The sequence below is a fragment of the Propithecus coquereli genome, unplaced genomic scaffold (genome assembly GCF_000956105.1).
Source record: "Propithecus coquereli isolate 6110/MARCELLA unplaced genomic scaffold, Pcoq_1.0 Scaffold52, whole genome shotgun sequence".
Taxonomy (NCBI): Eukaryota; Metazoa; Chordata; class Mammalia; order Primates; family Indriidae; genus Propithecus; species Propithecus coquereli.
The window spans coordinates 5567472-5586079 of NW_012151063.1; the positions used below are offsets into that span (position 1 = coordinate 5567472).

General features: G+C 41.9%; 1 protein-coding gene across 1 annotated transcript in view; it reads right to left on the reverse strand.

Moving 5' to 3' along the window:
* The window catches only part of PNPLA4 (patatin-like phospholipase domain containing 4), a 19443-nt gene extending 5348 nt beyond the window's left edge, over nt 1-14095 (reverse strand). Inside the window, exons 1-4 of the mRNA XM_012656805.1 lie at nt 13846-14095; nt 10372-10466; nt 10079-10214; nt 1188-1253 (exon numbers count right to left, since the gene is read on the reverse strand). Coding sequence (XP_012512259.1) covers nt 1188-1253; nt 10079-10214; nt 10372-10466; nt 13846-14025 — 477 coding nt within the window. The 5' untranslated portion in view covers nt 14026-14095. The remainder of the gene's footprint in view (nt 1-1187; nt 1254-10078; nt 10215-10371; nt 10467-13845) is intronic.
* Between the last annotated feature and the right edge of the window lie 4513 nt (nt 14096-18608).

Here is an 18608-nt window from a genome sequence, read left to right on the forward strand (position 1 = left end):
CTGATTCTCTGGTATATATTAAATAGACACTGTATTTGATTATAAAATATATATCTCTGATTCTCTGGTATATGTTAAATAGACACTATATTAGATTATAAAATGCATTTCTCTGGTATGTGTTAAATAGACACTGTATTTGATTATAAAATGCATATCTCTGATTCTCTGGTATATGTTAAATACATACTGTATTTGATTATAAAATGCATGTCTCTGATATGTGTTAAATAGGTACTATACTTGATTACAAAATATTAATATACAACTCTGATATGTGTTAAATGGTTACTGTATTTGATCATAAAATGTTTATCTCTGGTATATGTTAAATACTCTTTTTGATTATAAAATACATATCTCTAGTGTGTTTTAAACAGATACTGTATTTGATTACAAAATGCCTATCTCTGGCATGTGTTCAATAGACACTCTATTTGATTATCAAATGCATACGTCTGGTATGTGTTAAACAGACACCATTTTGATTACTGAATGCCTATGTTGGACCCACGTCCACACAGTGGGGGAGCCGCCGAGGGTGGAATGGCAAGTGCCAGGAACAAACACTGGGTGGACTGAGGAGGGGGTGGGCTAAGAGGCCGCTGGGCAGCACTGAGAGCTGATTTTAGCTGATGCCCGTGTCTAAATTTCCCTCACAGAGCTGGCATCCTGCCTTACGTGCCAGCCCGAAGTGGGGAGAGCTCTCCTCAAGGCAAACGTGTGTTACCCTCAGCAGTGAAGATGTCTGGTACATGGAGGCCTGGGAGAGGTTGGGTTGTCTACTGGGCAGGCCACGAGCCTGGCGGAAGCAAACACTGTCTCAGGTAGGGCAGGGAAGCAGGCCCTGAGCCTTTCCTTCCCTGATGTGCAATTCTGCTTCTAGCAGTTTATAGAAGGACTTTACTAGGTAAAAAAAAAACCAAAAAAGAAAAAAAAGATAAATATTTTTTAAAGATGAAAATCGGAGCATTTCTAGTCAGTTATTCCCATTCATGAGATCTTGGGGATGAGGTACCACAGTGCCTGCTATTTGAGTTTTTTCATCTTAAATAGATACAAAGCTATTTATGAGAAAAAATACATAAACTGATTTGGAGCCACCAGATTAAGTATAAAATTGGATCTTTCGAAAGAAACATACAAATATGGGGATCAGTGTAATCCCTCAGTGATAACCACCTTACCTGCCCTTTGTATTCCACTGGTTTCAGGCCTGCATAGATGGGCACGAAACTGCTAGCTAAGAGTACCTAGGGAGATAAAAGAGAGATAGCTCATGAGTACAGACATTAACATTCAGATAATAAATATATTATTTGCTATAAAAATCTTATTAAATGAATAAGTTCAATATATTTCACGTATACCACTGCACATACTTACATGAAAGATAACATTTTTAATATCTGAAAAGACTCTAAAGAGATAGGTACAAATCCACACTCTCTGAATGAATCAATCTCACACACATAAAAATCAGCATTTTAATTGTAGACAACCAAGTCATTGCAAAATTAAACATAAGGTAAGTCTAAATTCCTGAGTATGTGCAGGTTGCAAATAAATTATTTGTAATGTTCTATCACAAACTGTAAAAATCTTATTTGCCAGAGGAACGAACCCCTCTGATTATGACAAGGGCGGCTAGTCCACCAGCTCAGAGATATTCTAATTTACGTCACAATGATGTCCTAAGAGAATAGCACATTTTATGTTCTAGTGACATGGTCATGATAGATAGTGGAACCCTGGCAAGTAAAGACACCAATTATACTTTATCTTCCATTTAAAAAGTCGAAAAAGATTGTCATTTAGGATATTACCATTCCTTACGATGGGAGAAGCTGGGCTCTGGTGGCTTTTCTGAAATGTAAATGTTTTATTTCACAGTGTGGTTCCTAAATCACTAGTGTTCTAGTTGAAAACATACTGCTTTAGATACTGAATATTTTTTAAGCTATAATCTTTCAACTGATAAGTGAAAGACTCTATGGCTGTTTGTTGCCAAAGATTTCAGGAGATTCTTTTTCCAACATACATTATTCAGAAATGGATTATGGCCCAAACGCTGATTTGTAAATCATCTGTTTAGAATTATTTAGAACTCAGAAGGCATTTTGCCCCCCCAAACAATATTATAGATATGATTTCTAGGTCAGCTCTCAAATGCCTGTTCATTCTGAATTGAACTAAATGACAGACCCCATCACCAGTGTAGCCCAATTTCTACAGGAAAATGCTGAGTTGTGACCGGACACAGCTGGAAGCCCTTCTTGCCACATTGATGTCTGAACCATGTACATGGAACTCGGCATAAGATTTTTTAGGTGGTGGCTCTTCCCTGAACACATCTCCTGTCTCCTACTACCAAAGAAACTCACCGGAGGGAAAGAGATGTGTCTCTCTGCTGGTACATCCAGCCCTTCACAGGGCTAATACTCTCAACAAATGCCTGTTGTGTCCCTCTCCCTGTCTGTGGTGGGAACAAAGACACCCGGCACTCTCCCCCACACTCCCACTAGTGGGATTAACCAGGATTGCCCCATGCTGTGGTGGCATGTTGGACGCAAGGGGACAGGTCCCAACTGTAACAGTTGCTGCAGCATTAGGCTCCTGACAGGCGGCCAAGGCAGCTTTGGGGTCTCAGATTTTAGCAGTGGCAGATTCAAGGGTAACAGCACCACACAGGGACAGGAAAAAAGACAGGAAATAGCCATGTGTTAAAGGGTTCTGTTGTACCAGGCTGGTTCTAGGTGCCAGAACCAGCTACATAATTTCTGGGCCCTGTACAAAATACAAATGCAGGGCCCCTTGTTCGGAAAGTATTAGGAATTTCAAGATGTTGACAGCAGGGCATTAAACCAACCATAACCCCCTTTTGGTAGTGGGGCCCTACGCAAATGCATAGGTGGCACATCCTTGAAGTAGACCCTGCTACACCCTCAACCAGAAGGTCTCATTTAATTCTCTCACAACTGCTTCTCAAAAAGATGGACTCGCTTGCTCAAGGGTCTCTCCACTAGTAAGTGGCTCAGACTGCACCTGGACCCACATTCATTTTAATACGAAATATATGCGCACACGTATTTTTACCAGGGCCAACACACACGAGTCAGATTTCTTACGTTTGGTTCTTTTTCCGCCTTTTGGCCAATTTTATGGACATCTATCTCAATTACTTGTTTATTGAAATATTGAAAGCACACTAATTGCAGCACTGTTTCCCAGAGGAAAGCGGCCACTTTTATTTTTTTTACATTTTTATTTATTTATCGCAAGGTACAATAACAACCTCACACAAGATTTGTCAACCTTCTACAAAGAGTCAACGCACATGCCTGCACCAAAGCATTCATCGCAAAACCTCAGCTTGGAACAGGCCGCAGAATGCAATAGCGTGACGTGACATCAACCACGTCCATTCTCCAAAGAGGCAGAGCAGCAGTGAGTAGCATCTTAGGTGATTTGCTGAAGATCACTTAACAAATTGATAGGAGAGAGGGGACAGAAAGTAAGCATCTTCAATCCCAACCCTCTCAACACACTGGGAACAATGACATCATAAGCAGTTGGGTAGTTTTCAGAGAAAGGTTGTTTACAGTTAAGGTAATTGCATTTATCCTAACCAGATTTGGCCCTCTCATCAATTGGCTACTCCTTTAAAAAAATAATCACAGACCCTAGGTATGTTTTGCAAGCACAACATAGCTATTTAATGAAGTTATTCAGCAAATGCAACATTGCACCACAGCAATAACTGGAACAATTTGTGGATAGTGCACACATTGTAAAATTACAGTACTTAGAGGTCTTTAAAGGACCAAAGGCACTCTATAAATATAGCGATTTATTTGATTATGCTGCAGAAACATATGTAGCCTGCAAAAAAATCACCACCCTTGGAACCAGAATGATGTTTTTTTTCTCCTCCCCCTGTGTCAAAGTATAATGCAGAGTTCACAAGTTAATGCTTGGAACTGTTTTGAAGTATAGAGATGAAAAATGCTATCCAATTACTTTCTTACAGATAATAACAGTAAAAATCCTCTTGAATGATATGAAAAGTGCAGCGAGCTGGAAAATACCTGTCACTCCTCCAAATCAATGTATTTGTTCTTGTCTTAGCTTATTCTCCCTTCATAGGCACTGATGATTTGTATATCAAACTAAGTTTAGTGGGAAAATTAGCTTTAGATAGTTAAGAACTGAGCGGCTTTTCTTATTTGTAGTCAGCTTACCATCATTTTATTGCAGGAAAATAGGATTTTCTAAGGAAGGAGATAAAGATTGACATCCTGAGGTCACTTAATAAAATATTACGTTTAAACATGTGCTTTTCGTGCGTCTGACCTCACACTGTTCCCAGTGACATTTACCTCACCAACAATCTCAACATAGCTACAGCCGTGGTTCTCAGCTGGGGGTGATTTTACCCCCAGGGACACTTTGGAATCTACTGGACAGAGGCCAGGGATGCAGCTAAACTTCCTGAAAAGCACAGAACAGCCCTCACAACAAAGAATTATCAGGGCCCAAATGTCGGTAGTGCGGTGGCCGTGGTTGAGAACGCTGATGTACACAGCAGGCGCCTACTTCTCATGTCCCATCACTTGGTACAGCGCTTCGAACATTATACACATGCAAAATCACTGATCTGACTTTTGTTTTATTCTTAGTAAATACATAGTGATAACAGTGAAAGTGAGTTACTTCCTGTAACCACAGTATAAAATGTTGCCAAGTGTATATCCAATACACATTCTCACTGGCTCTCATCATTTTGCACTTTATAGAAAAGAGGTGTCTAGAAAATCATGTGGCCTAACTTCCTTAGAGAGTAAATTCTCAACAGGTTTCATTTATGCCTAAAGTTTACTGTGGACTTTAATGAGAATCTAACTGTTTATACAGAATCTGCTGGCGTAGTTGAAATTCAAAGACAGATTCAAATTTATATTCCCCAGTTTTTCCAAGATAATGACCTATCTTAAATTCAGTCCTTATTTCACCTTCTCAAGGCTAAGTGTGAGAAGATCTTGCTGCAAGAGCATTCTCTTTGTGTGCAAGAACATTCAGGACATTATAGCAATGGAGACAGTGTAGTTCCCCCCAAGAGGGCCAGAGATACCATTGCGTGTGAAAGTCTTCCTGAGAACCTGTATCAAAGAGCATTGACACATGTCAAAAGACTGTTTCAGAACACACGCCTGCATCAGCTTTAAACATGAAGATTCAATGATTTGCACCAATTCAGGGAAGTAGTGGAACTCCATGGCACCATGGCATTGTTAACTAAAAAATCATTTCTCCTCAGCCTTGGAAGTAGCATATGACTCTCTTTTAAACAAAGGACTTACTTTCCTAGTTCTGCTTTGTCGAAGGCTAATATTAAAATGTGTTTGGATTTCCTGGTTGCATGTATGCTACTAAAGAAAAACAGCCCAGAATAAAATCTGGAACTTGAAACGCATGAGTTGGTATGTGAAATGTACATACCTGGACATTCAGAGGATGATGTGTAGAGAGGCTCACCAGGGGAGGCAGCACTAAGAAATCACACAAAAGAACGGAGGGTGTACAGAGATGGACGACAGGAGAGCGGAGGCCCCGAAAGTCACCATGTACACCTGCTAAGTACTTAAGTGTGGGTGCAGCACGTTCACACATATTTCATCTGACCTTCAGAAGAGGCTGAGACTGGCCAAGGATCCCACAGTCCACCCATGGCAAGGGTCAGCCAGGTGTGCAATGCCCCTCCACGATTCTTTTCCACTCCCAAACAATCACTGCATTTGCAGAAACTGATCTCAGCTCAGTGTTGATCCTCTGAAGACAAGTGACCCCCAGGCATAAAGGATCGATGGATTTGATCTTCTGAAGGAACGTTTTTCTGGGTATGGCACCCAAAATGAGTCTTGGATTGATGGAAAATAAAGACGAGATATTTGGAGGAGGGCCTCATGGGGCCCTGGTTGAACTCTGTAAAGGGATCTCCTCTCTCAGGCCACTTCAAAGCAGTTTGGTAGCAGATGTCATATGTGCCTTGGTGTAGTCACTGTTGGTGAGGAGGGGAATGTTTGGCATCAATAAATCCTAGACAAAAGAATGCCGAAGGCCATGCATCTGTCTTGTAATGGTGCATAAAGTGCAAAAGACTGAGTCAAATTATCACAGACATAAGAGTCAGCGTTCTATGGAAACTCAGTCCCAAACAAAAGGAATCTTTGGACCGCATTATTAGTTAGCAGGGGTTCTCAGATAACAATCAATTGACACTGCAGCTATCACATGAAAGAACAATTTTTCATTTCACTAAAAGCAAAGTTAGTACAATTTAAGTCATCACACGAAACCATTTTTTTTTTTTTTTAAAAAGAAGGCATATAGTGAAGAGCTAGCTATATAATCAAATGCCCAAAGGTGGCAAAAACTTAGGAGCAATCCATTTCCCGAAATATTATAGATATAGGTTAGCACATTGTTCATGAAGAACAAAGATGATTAGTGAAGAGTTAAATAATAAAATTGGTAAGAAATGATAAGTGCTATTCAGCTGGAAGAAAAGAAAGCTGTGATTTAACATGGCTTTAAAACTTCAAGACAGATTTGTATAGGGGTGCTGAGCAGCAGTGTGTGGGTTACTACCTTATTTGTTCATTATTTATGAAATATTGGCTTTAATCAACATGCATAAGGCTTTACCATTTAAAATGCACTTTCTTATGTTTCATTTTATTTATTCTCCACTGTAACACTAGTTATTGTGCTAATTACTCCATTTCACAGATAAGAGAATGGAGGCTCAAAAATAATTAGTCCAAGAGGACAACATGGAGAAATGATACACCTAGACATGATCACCGGGAGACTTAAATAAAACAGATAATCATCCTAGAGAACATTAAAAAAGACCTCCTCAAAAGTATGCACACACACACACACTCTTACTTTAAGCTACAGGTTTCCAGTTGGATTTCGGGGTACACACGCACTCTGTCCATTATAAAGAGCAGCAGTCAGCTGGTGAATTATGGAAAGCCAGGCATGAAAAAAAAATTCAACTAGTAAATAGCAGAATAAATGAGTAAATGATAAAAATGGATAGAAAGGACGACATGGAACAAGACTTCATGGAGGTGAAAATCACCAGTATTTAGTACTAGCCCACGCTCCTTTACTCTACCTTGAGTTTTAATGAATCTCTCCCTCACTCCCACCTACAGAAGTTCCAGATGTTGGAAAGCAGACCCAACACTGTGTGTTCAGAGCCAGGCATGTAAAGCCCTGGGAGACCTGGTGTTCTAAGTCACTGGGCTGCTTCAGCTCCTGGCTTTGGGGACCCCACCTAAGGGGAGGGGCACTGCCTTCAGATGGCTTCCTCCCCCACCTACCACCACAACTAAGGTCAGAACAACATCTGCACATGGCAGCACCTTAGGCGACATTCTTGGTCTCTCATTCCTAGTCTTCACCCATTCTGACTCTTTCCCACTAAATCCTTCATGAGTTTTCCAGGTATAGATTTCATACAGTTTGGTAGTCACCATCTGCTTCCAAGGAACTATATCTATCCTTCCTTCTTTTTAGTTCTGAGAAAGGTTAAAGCAGCCTACTAAACATTCTGACTGTTTCTTGTGTAACCTAGAATAAGTGTTAGTTATTCAATATTCCCCTTACAAGGTATGACACATTTGTGTCAACTATTTCACTTCCGTTCAATGAACTCAAGTAATTATACCAATTCTCTGAGTAGTTATTATCCAAAACAAAGGAAATGGAAAAACGTCATGTTTACTATTGCTGTTACAACAAATTACTACAAATTTAACAGCTTAAAACAAGACGAATTTATCATCATACAGTCTGGAGGTCAGAAGTGTGGTACGGGTCTCAGCGGGGCAGAATCAAGCTGTTGGCAGAATCAAGCTGTTGGCAGGGCTGCGTTCTTTTCTGGAGGCTCCAGGGGAGAGTCTGTTCCTTTCTCATTCAGGTATTAGAAGGATTCAGTTCCATATGGTTGCAGGGCTGAAGTCCCTTCTCTGTGCTGACTGTCAGTGGGGAGCTACCTTCCCAGAAGCCTCTGTGTTCTCTAGAAATGGGGGTTCCTACATCTCAGAACCAGCAATGACGCATCAAGTCCAGGAAAGGTCTCCATTTTTAAGGATTCTCGTGCTTAGTTTGGGTTGACCTGGATAATCCCAGATCATCTCTCCACCTCAATATATTTAACCTAATCACACCCACAAAATCCCTTTTGCCATGTAAGGTTATATCTTGACAAGCCCTGGGGATTAGGGTATGGGCATCTTTGAGGGCCATGCTTCTGTCTTCCTCACTCTCACATAAAAGGGACAGAGAGGATGACCATTTATTTTACCCCATGTGGGGTATAGTCAGAGCAGGATCCTAGAGACATGGACCATGGTGCCAGCTGGGCCCCAACAAGCTATGTTATTTTGCCCAGGTCACCGAATAGGGACGTCCCTGCTTCTCTGTTCTTTTGTTTTAAAGCAGACCATTGCAACAGCGGCCACCTTGGTTCATATGCATTTGACTGAGACACTGATGGAGCACCCCACTGTGGCTGGCCGCATGTCACGTGATGGGCTGCACAGCGGGCAAACAGAGGAATCCCTGACTCTTGGAGCTCACATTCTAGTGAAGAAAGATAGACCATAAAAGCTAAATGAAAAAGCAGTAAAATGGGTAGTATGCTAAACAGTGACATGTAAGTCAGGATGGGATGTAGGAAGATCTAGGGCTCAGAGTTCTGCCATTGTAGATAGAGCAACCAGGGACAGGCTCTATGGAAGGGGCACACTGTGGGAAGAAGTCCCCTCTTGTTTTATGACACAAGTGCACACAGTGTGTTCTTAGGCAAAGCGGAAGAGATACGCCACCCCCTAGCCCCAACAAGCCTGATCTGTCTGAACTGGACGTTGACAACTTGTGACCACTCAGGTATGGGTTGACCAGCTCTTCCCTTTATATTGTCAAGTCTCCATGATATCATAATAAGATTATAGAAATATACCTTTTTCTAAGGTAGAAAGACTATTAATTTATAAGTGAGAGACTGGCATAATAGGTACATTGAGTAAAAATATTCTAATCTATTAAGTGGCAAAGTAATTTTATTAGTCAATTCAACATTTCATTAAGTGTTTCAGATGACAGCACCCGAATGTAGTAAAAATCAATGCATTTATCACCTAATTCAGGTGGACTTTTACCATGCACTCTCAACCCATTACCTGCTGCTGGATCAAAACATACATTCTCCGTATTACCTGAAGCTTGCTGTGATTTGCACAAAAAATAAAGAAAAGATTGCCCAGCTTTTCTAAGAAAAGTGCACCTTTCCAATGTACAAATATTCAATGCATTACCTTAGCAAGTGCATTGTTATTTGGAAATCAATCAGGTGAAGTATTTCCCAGAGAAAATGAATTCTCAACCAAACAACTTTCAAATGTGTTTGGATAGAAAGGCATCAAAACAAAATGGAAGGAACAAACGGAACATTACACTGAAAAGTGAAGAGACCTGGGACCTAAAACTGGTTCCCACTGGCATGCAGAATAACCTTGGGTACGTGTGTGTACATGTTCATCACATAAACTATTCCCACCGATTTCTTCCTTGTTAAAGACATAAAAGTGCTATGATAACACCTGTCCTACCTGATTTACAGAAGGACTGTTGAAGGATTAAGAGAATACATGCAAAAAGTCTTAGAAAAACGGCAAAGAATTATCTACCTACATTTAAGCTACCTATATTATTGCTACTAAACTGCATCAATGACTTGCTTCACCTAAAAAAATGTGAGGGTCTGAACGTCGGTGGGAAAACATTGAACAAGTCCAGGCGGCCTCCGGGTCACAGTCTGGAGGTGACCTCGGGAGGGATTCTGGTGGATGCATTCATCAGACACATAATTCTTTGAGACCTACCATCTATCAGGCGTGATGTGAGACACAGGATCTAAAGAATGTGCTAATGATCATTATTTGTATGAAGAATTTAAATCAGCACTTGCTGATTTCCTCAGACAGAAGCACGGCTTTGTTACCTTAATGAGGTCTTCCCTGGAGGAAAAACTTGAGACTAAGTAATTTTCTCTGGTTTTGGTGTTGGTGATGGATACATGCAGTCGATTCTGGGCCAGCTCGTGAGCGTTGGAAGGAAGAATCGACTCCACTCCGCTTCTAAAGAAGAAAAAGTGATCCACGTTATTCACCTTTAATTATTGAACGTCTTGTAAATATTTTAGGAGAGAGAATGCTGAGCTTGCCACAGTTTGTACAGAGAGTTGTCAACACTCTGTCTTCATGTGCTTTGGGGCGAAATGTACTATATATATACCTCAATCGGGCCATGAAGTCATAACCAGGTGTAACTGCCCCGAAAAACTGCCTTCTAATTTCTTCGGCAAACTTGTAGGCAAATTGGTTACATTCCTGAAAAAGAATATCAATAGGTGACCCTATGTGTTGTCAAAAAAACTTCACTCCAGTTCCAAAAGTCTGTGCCAATCACACAATGTATAGGATGCTATACATCCAACCCCAGACTTTGGGTGTCATGCTCTGTCACAGGTGTGCAAATCCGCAACCTGGCCTGGGTCTCACCCACCATTCTTAGGCCCTTGGCAAGTTATATGTTCTTGCAATCCTAAATTTTTTTTCTTTTTAAACCACCTTAAATGGCCTTTGCCTACATCTGAAAAATCCTTGAAGGCTCGATTCGAATTCTAATTTAGCACATTCTTCAGTGAATTTCCTCACTCTTTGAGGTATCTCCAAATTCTTTTCCACTAGGTTGCACTAATTGCAGTCCCACCAGCAGTGTATGAGTATTCCTGTCTCTCCACATCCTCGCCAGCATTTGTTGTCTTGGGATTTTTTGATAGAGGCCAATCTCACTGGGGTTAGGTGATATCTCATTGTGGTTTTGATTTGCATTTCATGGAGTATTACTGAATTATAAGAAACGACAGTGATCTAGCACCTCTTATGTTTTCCTGGATGGAGCTTGAGCCCATCATCCGAAGTGAGGTATCACCAGATCGGAAGAATGGGCTCCACTTGTACTCACCATCAAATTGGCACTGACTGATCAACACTATGGTGCTCACATAGTAGTAATATTCTCCAGGGATTAGGTGGTTGGGGGGGTGGGTAAACTCACAACTAATGGACGTGGTGAGCATTACAGAGGGGAAGGGCATGCCTCTAATCCTCGCTTGGGTGAGGCAAAGACATAAAATGTAACCAAAATATTTGTACCCTCATAATATCCTGAAATAAAAAAAATAAATAAAAATAAATGAAAAAAAAATAAAGATAAAGGAAATGGCCAGGAGCCAAGGCATGTGGGCAGCCTCTAGAAACTGGAAGGGCAAGGACAGGATTCCCCCCCCCCACCCTCTGGAGGGAGTGAGTATAGCCCCGCTGACATTTTGATTTTAGCCCAGTGAGACCCTTTCAGACTTACGACCTCCTTAACCGTAAGATAATAAATGCCTGTTGTTTGAAGCCACTAACTTGGCCATTTGTCACAGCAGCAACAGGAAATGAATATAGTGGGTGTGAACTTCCAACCTCAGGGTTTGCCAAAGGCTTCCTCTGCAATTTAACGTCTCGGCTGGGACCTTAAATATGAGGAGGACTTGGATAGGGGATGGAGGTGTAAGAGGATAATAGTAAAAACAGCAGCAAGAACAACTCAGAGAGGGGCACGGAGCTGCAATGTGTCATCCATCCTGGCAAGCCACCAGTAGGCCTTGTGAGGCAGGCATGCTGAGGAACCCCAGATCATACTATACTAAGTCCACAGGTGGGGTGGGGAATGAGAGAATCAGATTTGCATTTGGGTAATAACACGTTAAGTGCTGCCAGGAGGCCGCCGGAGCTTTGAGGTGAGAAATGAGGGTGGCCCCCCCAATCATGTGCTTTCTCCTCTGCTGGAGTGTCCACCTGGCCTATTTCCTTGCATTAATTTTAGTTACACACACACACAATCCCTGACCAGACTGTAAACCCATCAAGGAATGAACATATTCACCTTTGAGTTCCCCACCACGCCTTCCTTGCAAATTGCGAGGGCTGAGGAAAGGCCTGCAGCGTTGAGCTCTTCCATACCAGTGCCTAAATTTGCCTACCACCTAAATTATGCCCCACATCAGGTGCTCCTCTTAATTATACATGCATAAGCTCAGAACAAGATTAATTACGCACATATTTGTCACAACAGTGGAAAGCTTGAGGAACTTACACCATCAGTGAGAACTGAGCTAACAGGAATTTGAGTAGGTAGAAAGATTTGCTAAAAAAACTCAAAGCAATCCTACAAATGGATTATTTCAAATGCTAAAAAGAAAAGAAATAAAATAACCTTAAGTCAAAAGGTGATTTTGGCTGAAAAATTATTTTGAAAAATGAGAAATGAGGATGCCCTAAGTAAACAAAAGGAATCATTTTCTACCCACCCTTGGGAGCACCCAATAAAGACTTAACCTTTTCATCACACTGACAACGATCAGACAACACAACTGAGTCTCTAGTGCAAAAAATAAATAACAGGTGACTTGAAAATATGATTTCAAGTAACAAATTTAAGTAAATTATTCAATGTCTTAATATCACAGAATTTCAGTTAAGTAAGTGGCTGTATTATTGCAGTATTTCAGAATCATGTTAGTTCTAAATTGCATGAGACATGTCTACATTTGCTGAGCGTTGGAAACCAAGTCTACCCAACTCCAAAGCTCAGGATTTGCCCTAGCTAAAGACTGCACTAAACAGGCGGAACTGCCCCCTTAGGAGCCCGCTGCTTCAGAAAGGAAATGGAGTTCTGAGAAGGAGCTACGCTGCAACTGAAAGCATATGATTCTGCTAGTTGGTGGGAGTTTTCACATCTTATTTATACTTTTCCTGATTTAAGGTTCTCATCCTGTGTAATCTCTACAGTTTTTAATGATTTCCATAGGTCCCTGTAAATCAACCACATAAAGACGGGAAGTAAAGATAGGTAGATTTCTGAATAATTGGCCTCAATTCCAGTTTCTCTTTGTTAAGGAGCTCACAATAGATTGAGAAAGAGATTTGGATGTTTAAAATTTTGTAGCTTTGAAATTTTAAATGGGACTGAAATAAATTATTATTTTATTATTGATCAAAGCTGCTAGAGATATAAGTAATTAACAAATATATTATTTCCCAACTAAAGAAACCAGTTCTCACAGTCAGTGAATGACTGATCACCGTCCAGATAGCAGAAAACAGATGTTTAAAACATAGATTGCATTGAATAAAATACATAATGAAGGCTTATTTGTACTACCTCTGGATAAACTGCTTGGAACTCAGAGCTTCCTCTTACTGTGAAAATTAAAAACAAATTAAATTCCCATACCATTCCACTTAATAGAAATTCTGTGTCTACATTTTAATTTATATGTCTATTTGTAAATAGCAGTGAGCAGAGAGTCATTGGCCGCATGTTCAAGGCCTTGAACACAGGCTACAAGCTTTTTACATGATCACAGAAAGAAGAAATATCCTTTGCTTTAAAGGAACAGTGCTGGAATCTTAAGGATAAATAAAAACTCAAGAGTGAAATAAGGCATTTTATTTTATTTCACTGTCACCTGAAATAATCTTTTCCAAAGCCAAAGCACAGATCTCCAGTGATTAAATTTTAGAAGTCTTAACCTTTTCTGTTTTTCAGACAAAGGATTATTTCTCTGCAGGGTTAACTTAGTAAAGTTAACACTCATTTTTGCCACTTGGCCTTAATTTCTTGATGAGAAATGCAGCCTAGTTACTACTCAATTACCTCTATTTTGTCTGGTGCTGTTAGGAGTACAGAAGCAACCAAGGATCCAGCAGAAGCCCCCGCAAAGGCCTTGACATCCTTCATGAGCCGTTTGCCATGTCTGCAAAGTGCAGATGCTGCCCCCAAGTGGTAAACGCCCAGAAACCCACACGCTGCAAACGACAAGTTGATGTGCTTCATTCTAGCTGCGGAATTGACAATACAAAAACAAAAATGCTGTAAGCTGGTATAGTTTATTCTACATACTGTGTAGTCTTATGCTGATCATTGTTCCAAGGCTTTCTTCAAATGTATCATTCTCTGTGTTAAGCACAGTTGTTTCAATCAACTCTAGTTAAACACAGGAATCTTTCAAAGAAAACTTTTTTCCTTTCTCACCTTGACCTAATAGTCTTATAAAATTTTTAAATTAAACATTCCACATTTGTTCAGTACATAGATTATGGAATTTACTATTTAATTACTTGGCAAGAGACAGTACTGTATGAATTCTAATTGGAAAGGCCTTTTTTCTTGACCTTTTGAAACTTTTTTGCAGAAGTGAGGGGCACTACTATTGTGGAAAGAGAAAATTATTAATATTAAGAGATCCTATCAAATTCCGAATGAACAATTCATTTGCTCTTTTTAAAAGCACCATTAAATTTCAAATATAGGTCCCTGCTCCTCTCCCCCATTTCTTTTGCACATCCATATTTTTTAAAACACTAATTACTCAATAATGCAATAAGCAACTATTCAACAAAGCTATACACCTCATTGCCAAGTATCTCAAGACAAACTGAGGTCATGAGTGGTAAAGGCAATTGAAGACTCCATGAAATCTCAGGCACACCACTTCATACTTGCAACACATCTAAATACAAAACTATGTTTCCCAATGCCTCAGTTGGCACGATTTGCCTAGGTGTGTGAAATCGTGCCCCCAAAAGGCTGCCCACTCCGAGGTTCTCAGGGTTTCCTGGGGAACCCAAGGGCCCCATTGAGGGGTCCTGAGACCAGGCACACGGCCCCGGCCTCGAATTTAGGGACCTAAGGCCTTTGTTCCTGATGCACCGGCCTGGCGCTGTGAGGGAAGGAGGCTCCGCCGCGCTGGTGTTCACGAAGAGAGAACCCTGGTCATCGATACTGGCGAGCCCAGGTTTTGGCGCGGCAGGGAGGGGGTCGGGTGATTAGCTGCCAGGCGGCCACGCCCAGCCCGCGCAGGGCCAGTACCCTCCGGCAGCTCGGGGGGCGGCGAGGCGGAGGCTGCCGCCGCATCAGACCCGCGACAGCACACCTGGACCCGCCAGCCACTCGCTGGGCCCCAGAACTCTGTCATTACCAGCGCAGGCCTGAAGCACTTCCGTGTTGAACGGCCCCTTTAATCAGGAGGCGGGGCCGGACTATCACTCAACGTGGCTCCGCCTATCAGGGCTGGGCCCACGCCCGCTGTGAGCCCGCCCAGGAAGGTCCAGCGGAAGGGATTGGTGCCACCTCCCCGCGCGGGTTTATGACGTCACCGCCCCGACGCCTGCCAGCCTGCATCAGCCTCGCGTTCTTCATTTAAATTACTGTAGTCAACATGGCGGCGCCCTCTGGGACCGTAGGCCGCTCGACCGGAGTGTCCACGAGCGTGGGCAAGACTTTCTCGTCTAGAGTCATGCTATCTTCGGATACCTAGAAAGGCTTATGAATCTCCGTGTACCTTTTAGCGCGACCTGCGGTCCTGGCCCTCACTTCAAACCTGCTGACCTTTAATGACCCTCATCTACGGTGCTCCGGAAGTGCCCACCCCTCTTCGGGTCTGTCTCCCGGAAGCGGTTCCTTTCCGTCCCCGTTCTCGCGCCCGGCTGGGCGGTCAAGTTACCCTGAAGGGCGGAGTCTCGGGGCTAGGTGGGGGCACCCCGCACCCTCACCCCCAGTCTACCCCCGGCTACTCTTCAAAGCTTTTGTTTTTTTTCCCTAAGTGCTATTGGAAAGACTGGACTATGACTTTGGGCAACGTTCACATCCTCAGTTAGCTTTAGGCTGTGTGACCTTGGGCAGGTTGCATAACCTCTGTCAGCTTTCCGAGTGGCTCATCTGCAGAATGAGATGATAAACTATGAGTTGATGGAAAATTGGAAATCTCGTGCCACATAGGGGTCCCCAAGCAGATAGTCGGTGCGTTCTCTGGCAACAAGGCTCTGGTCATACTAAAGAAGCAGCTCTGATGGTGGCCCAGGTGCCTGACATCCCCACCCAGATTTAAAGGACCCTCAATTCTTTCTTTCCCCAAACAGTGCCTTCCCTGTCGAATCCTAATAACCCAGCCTAGAGGAATCTCGAATTTCTTGACTGATCGTTCTCCAGGTCTCCTTGTTTAAGGACAGAGATTTTTTCTCACAGAAGCTGCAAAACAGAATCTGGAAGATGCGAGATTGCCTCTACCTTAAGTAAAACAGGGAGGAGGGGTGGAGCTTTCCAAATTGGCTCTGTCTTGGGCTTTTTCTTTCTTCCCGTTTTGGGGTATCGTCTCTGGTCCAGGACATCTTCTGAGTCCTTGATGTGATGACTAAGGAAAAGATTTTGCTTTTAATAAACATGAATAATCTTTGAAGACAGCTGATCCTGAAGATGCCCTAATGCCTGGACACAGCATAGCTATTAATATATTGCTCAGAATTCTTTGCTTTCATTAGACTTTAGTGAAGGGAAGGCAAAGCCTACATCAGGGAAATACGGAAGGACACTCTTCATTTCTTCAGCCTTCCACTGTCCTCCAAATCTTTGTGGCTGAGTGTGACCCTCCCCAGAGCAGCATCCTCCCGGAAGCTTATGAGAAAGGAAGAATCCCAGGCCCCATCTCAGATCTCCTGCATCAGAATCTGCATTTCAAAAGAATCTGCAGGGATTGCTATGGACATTAATGTTTGTGAAGCACCAGTGTAACTCCTGTGGTGGTGTTATGGTCTGAATGTTTGCATACCTCCAAAATTCACATGTGGAAATCCTAACCCCCCAGTGATGGTATTAGGAGATGGGGCCTTTGGGAAGTAATTAAATCATGAAGGTAGAGTCTCATGAATGGGATTAGTGCTCTTAGAAAAGAGAGCCCCAGAAAGCCCTCTTTCTACCATGTAAGGATACAACTACAACAAGAAGATGGCAGTCAGCAACCTGGAAGAGGGCCCTCACCAGAACCTGACCGTGCTCGCACCCTAATCTCGGCCTCCCATCTTCCAGAACTGTGAGAAGTAAATTTCTATTTTTCATAAACCACCTAGTCTACGTCACTCTGTTATAGCAGCCTGAATGGATGAAGATAGGTGGTCTGGTTTAAAGTGATGTGATGACATCAGAAGTTTAAGGAGAGACCCGATCCACAGACCCAGAATCTGGGGTCCTATGAGCAGAGCAAGTATTTCCTCTGCATTTGGACACTGTCACCAGGTTGCTTTAGAAGACAAATAAAAACTTGATCACTGGGCAGCCTGGATGAACACCATGACTTTGAGATCCTTCCCTCAAAGGAAAGAAAAAGGCACCTGTTATTTCTACACCTGGCTGGCAGAGTGAGATCCTACCAAATGTAAGTCTCATTGGAGCACTAAAGTGTTCCATAATTTAATTCCTAAAATTTTAAACTTGTTTCCTTCTTACTCCCTTGTACCCCATATCATATTTCCACGTAACTAGTTTAAAAATTTAGCTTCCTAATGTAAGGAAGAGTATCACATTCATTTGCATTTGTCTTTGTCATTTAAACGCCCAGCATAGCATTTGGCATGTAGCATATGATCAATAAATATTTGTTTTGGATGTTGGATTTAAGTAAATTACCATTGCAATCTGAATATATAGTAATTTAATTGCCCTTTAAAAACATTTTCCAGTAATTAATTTGCTTTTTTTATTTTTTATTTTCCTTAGCGATTTAATTTTGAATTGGTATATTCATTTTGCTATTTATCATATAATTATTAAGCATCTGTGGAATAGCAAGTGTTAAGCTGGTACAGCGCATACAAAGTTGACAGTTCAGCCCTTATCATCAGGTATGCAGAGTCCAGTGGGTAGGGAGACATGTGACATGTAATTACAGAATTGTAATGATGTGCTATTGCAAAGCCACACGTAAGTGCCCCGAGTATGCAAACTGAGCTAGAGAACAGGAAACCCTGAGCTCTGGGAGGCACTTACAACAGCACCCAGCACATAAACAAAGTGCTGAAACCTGATGGCTCCTTTTCCTGTCCCAAGCTCCCTCTCACAGATTTTATCCTGTGTTCCCATAAGGCGGGAGAAAGGTACATGGATAAGGGATACTTGCCCACACCTCTGCTCCAGGAACAAGACTTTATCTCAAAATCTTTGTGTCTAATCTCTTCTTCCAGTCTACTGTCCTTGTAGCATTATTTCATTTTCCGATCTCGGCATCTTAACACCTCTTGTCCAGTATGCCATCATTGCCTCTTCAATACCCTATCCTCCTTCTTGCCTGCAGACTCCTCCCAGAATCTTGCAAACTAATCCTGATGAACTGTACAGATTGGATGTGCGCACTTTAATTTTGGGGGAATGTGGCCGTACTGTTGGAGCACACAGCACTGCCCTGTGGATGAAAATATAATGTTATACATTGAGCTGAAAATTAGAGATGGTAGCAGTTTCCTGAGTGTTTCTGTTATTGTATTAGAGTTCCTTAACTATAGTGCTTGCAACTGATGTTCTAGAGAAGTGTAAGATAGAGCAGGTAAGCTTTCAAAGTTTTAATACTTAAAGAGTATATTTTATATTCT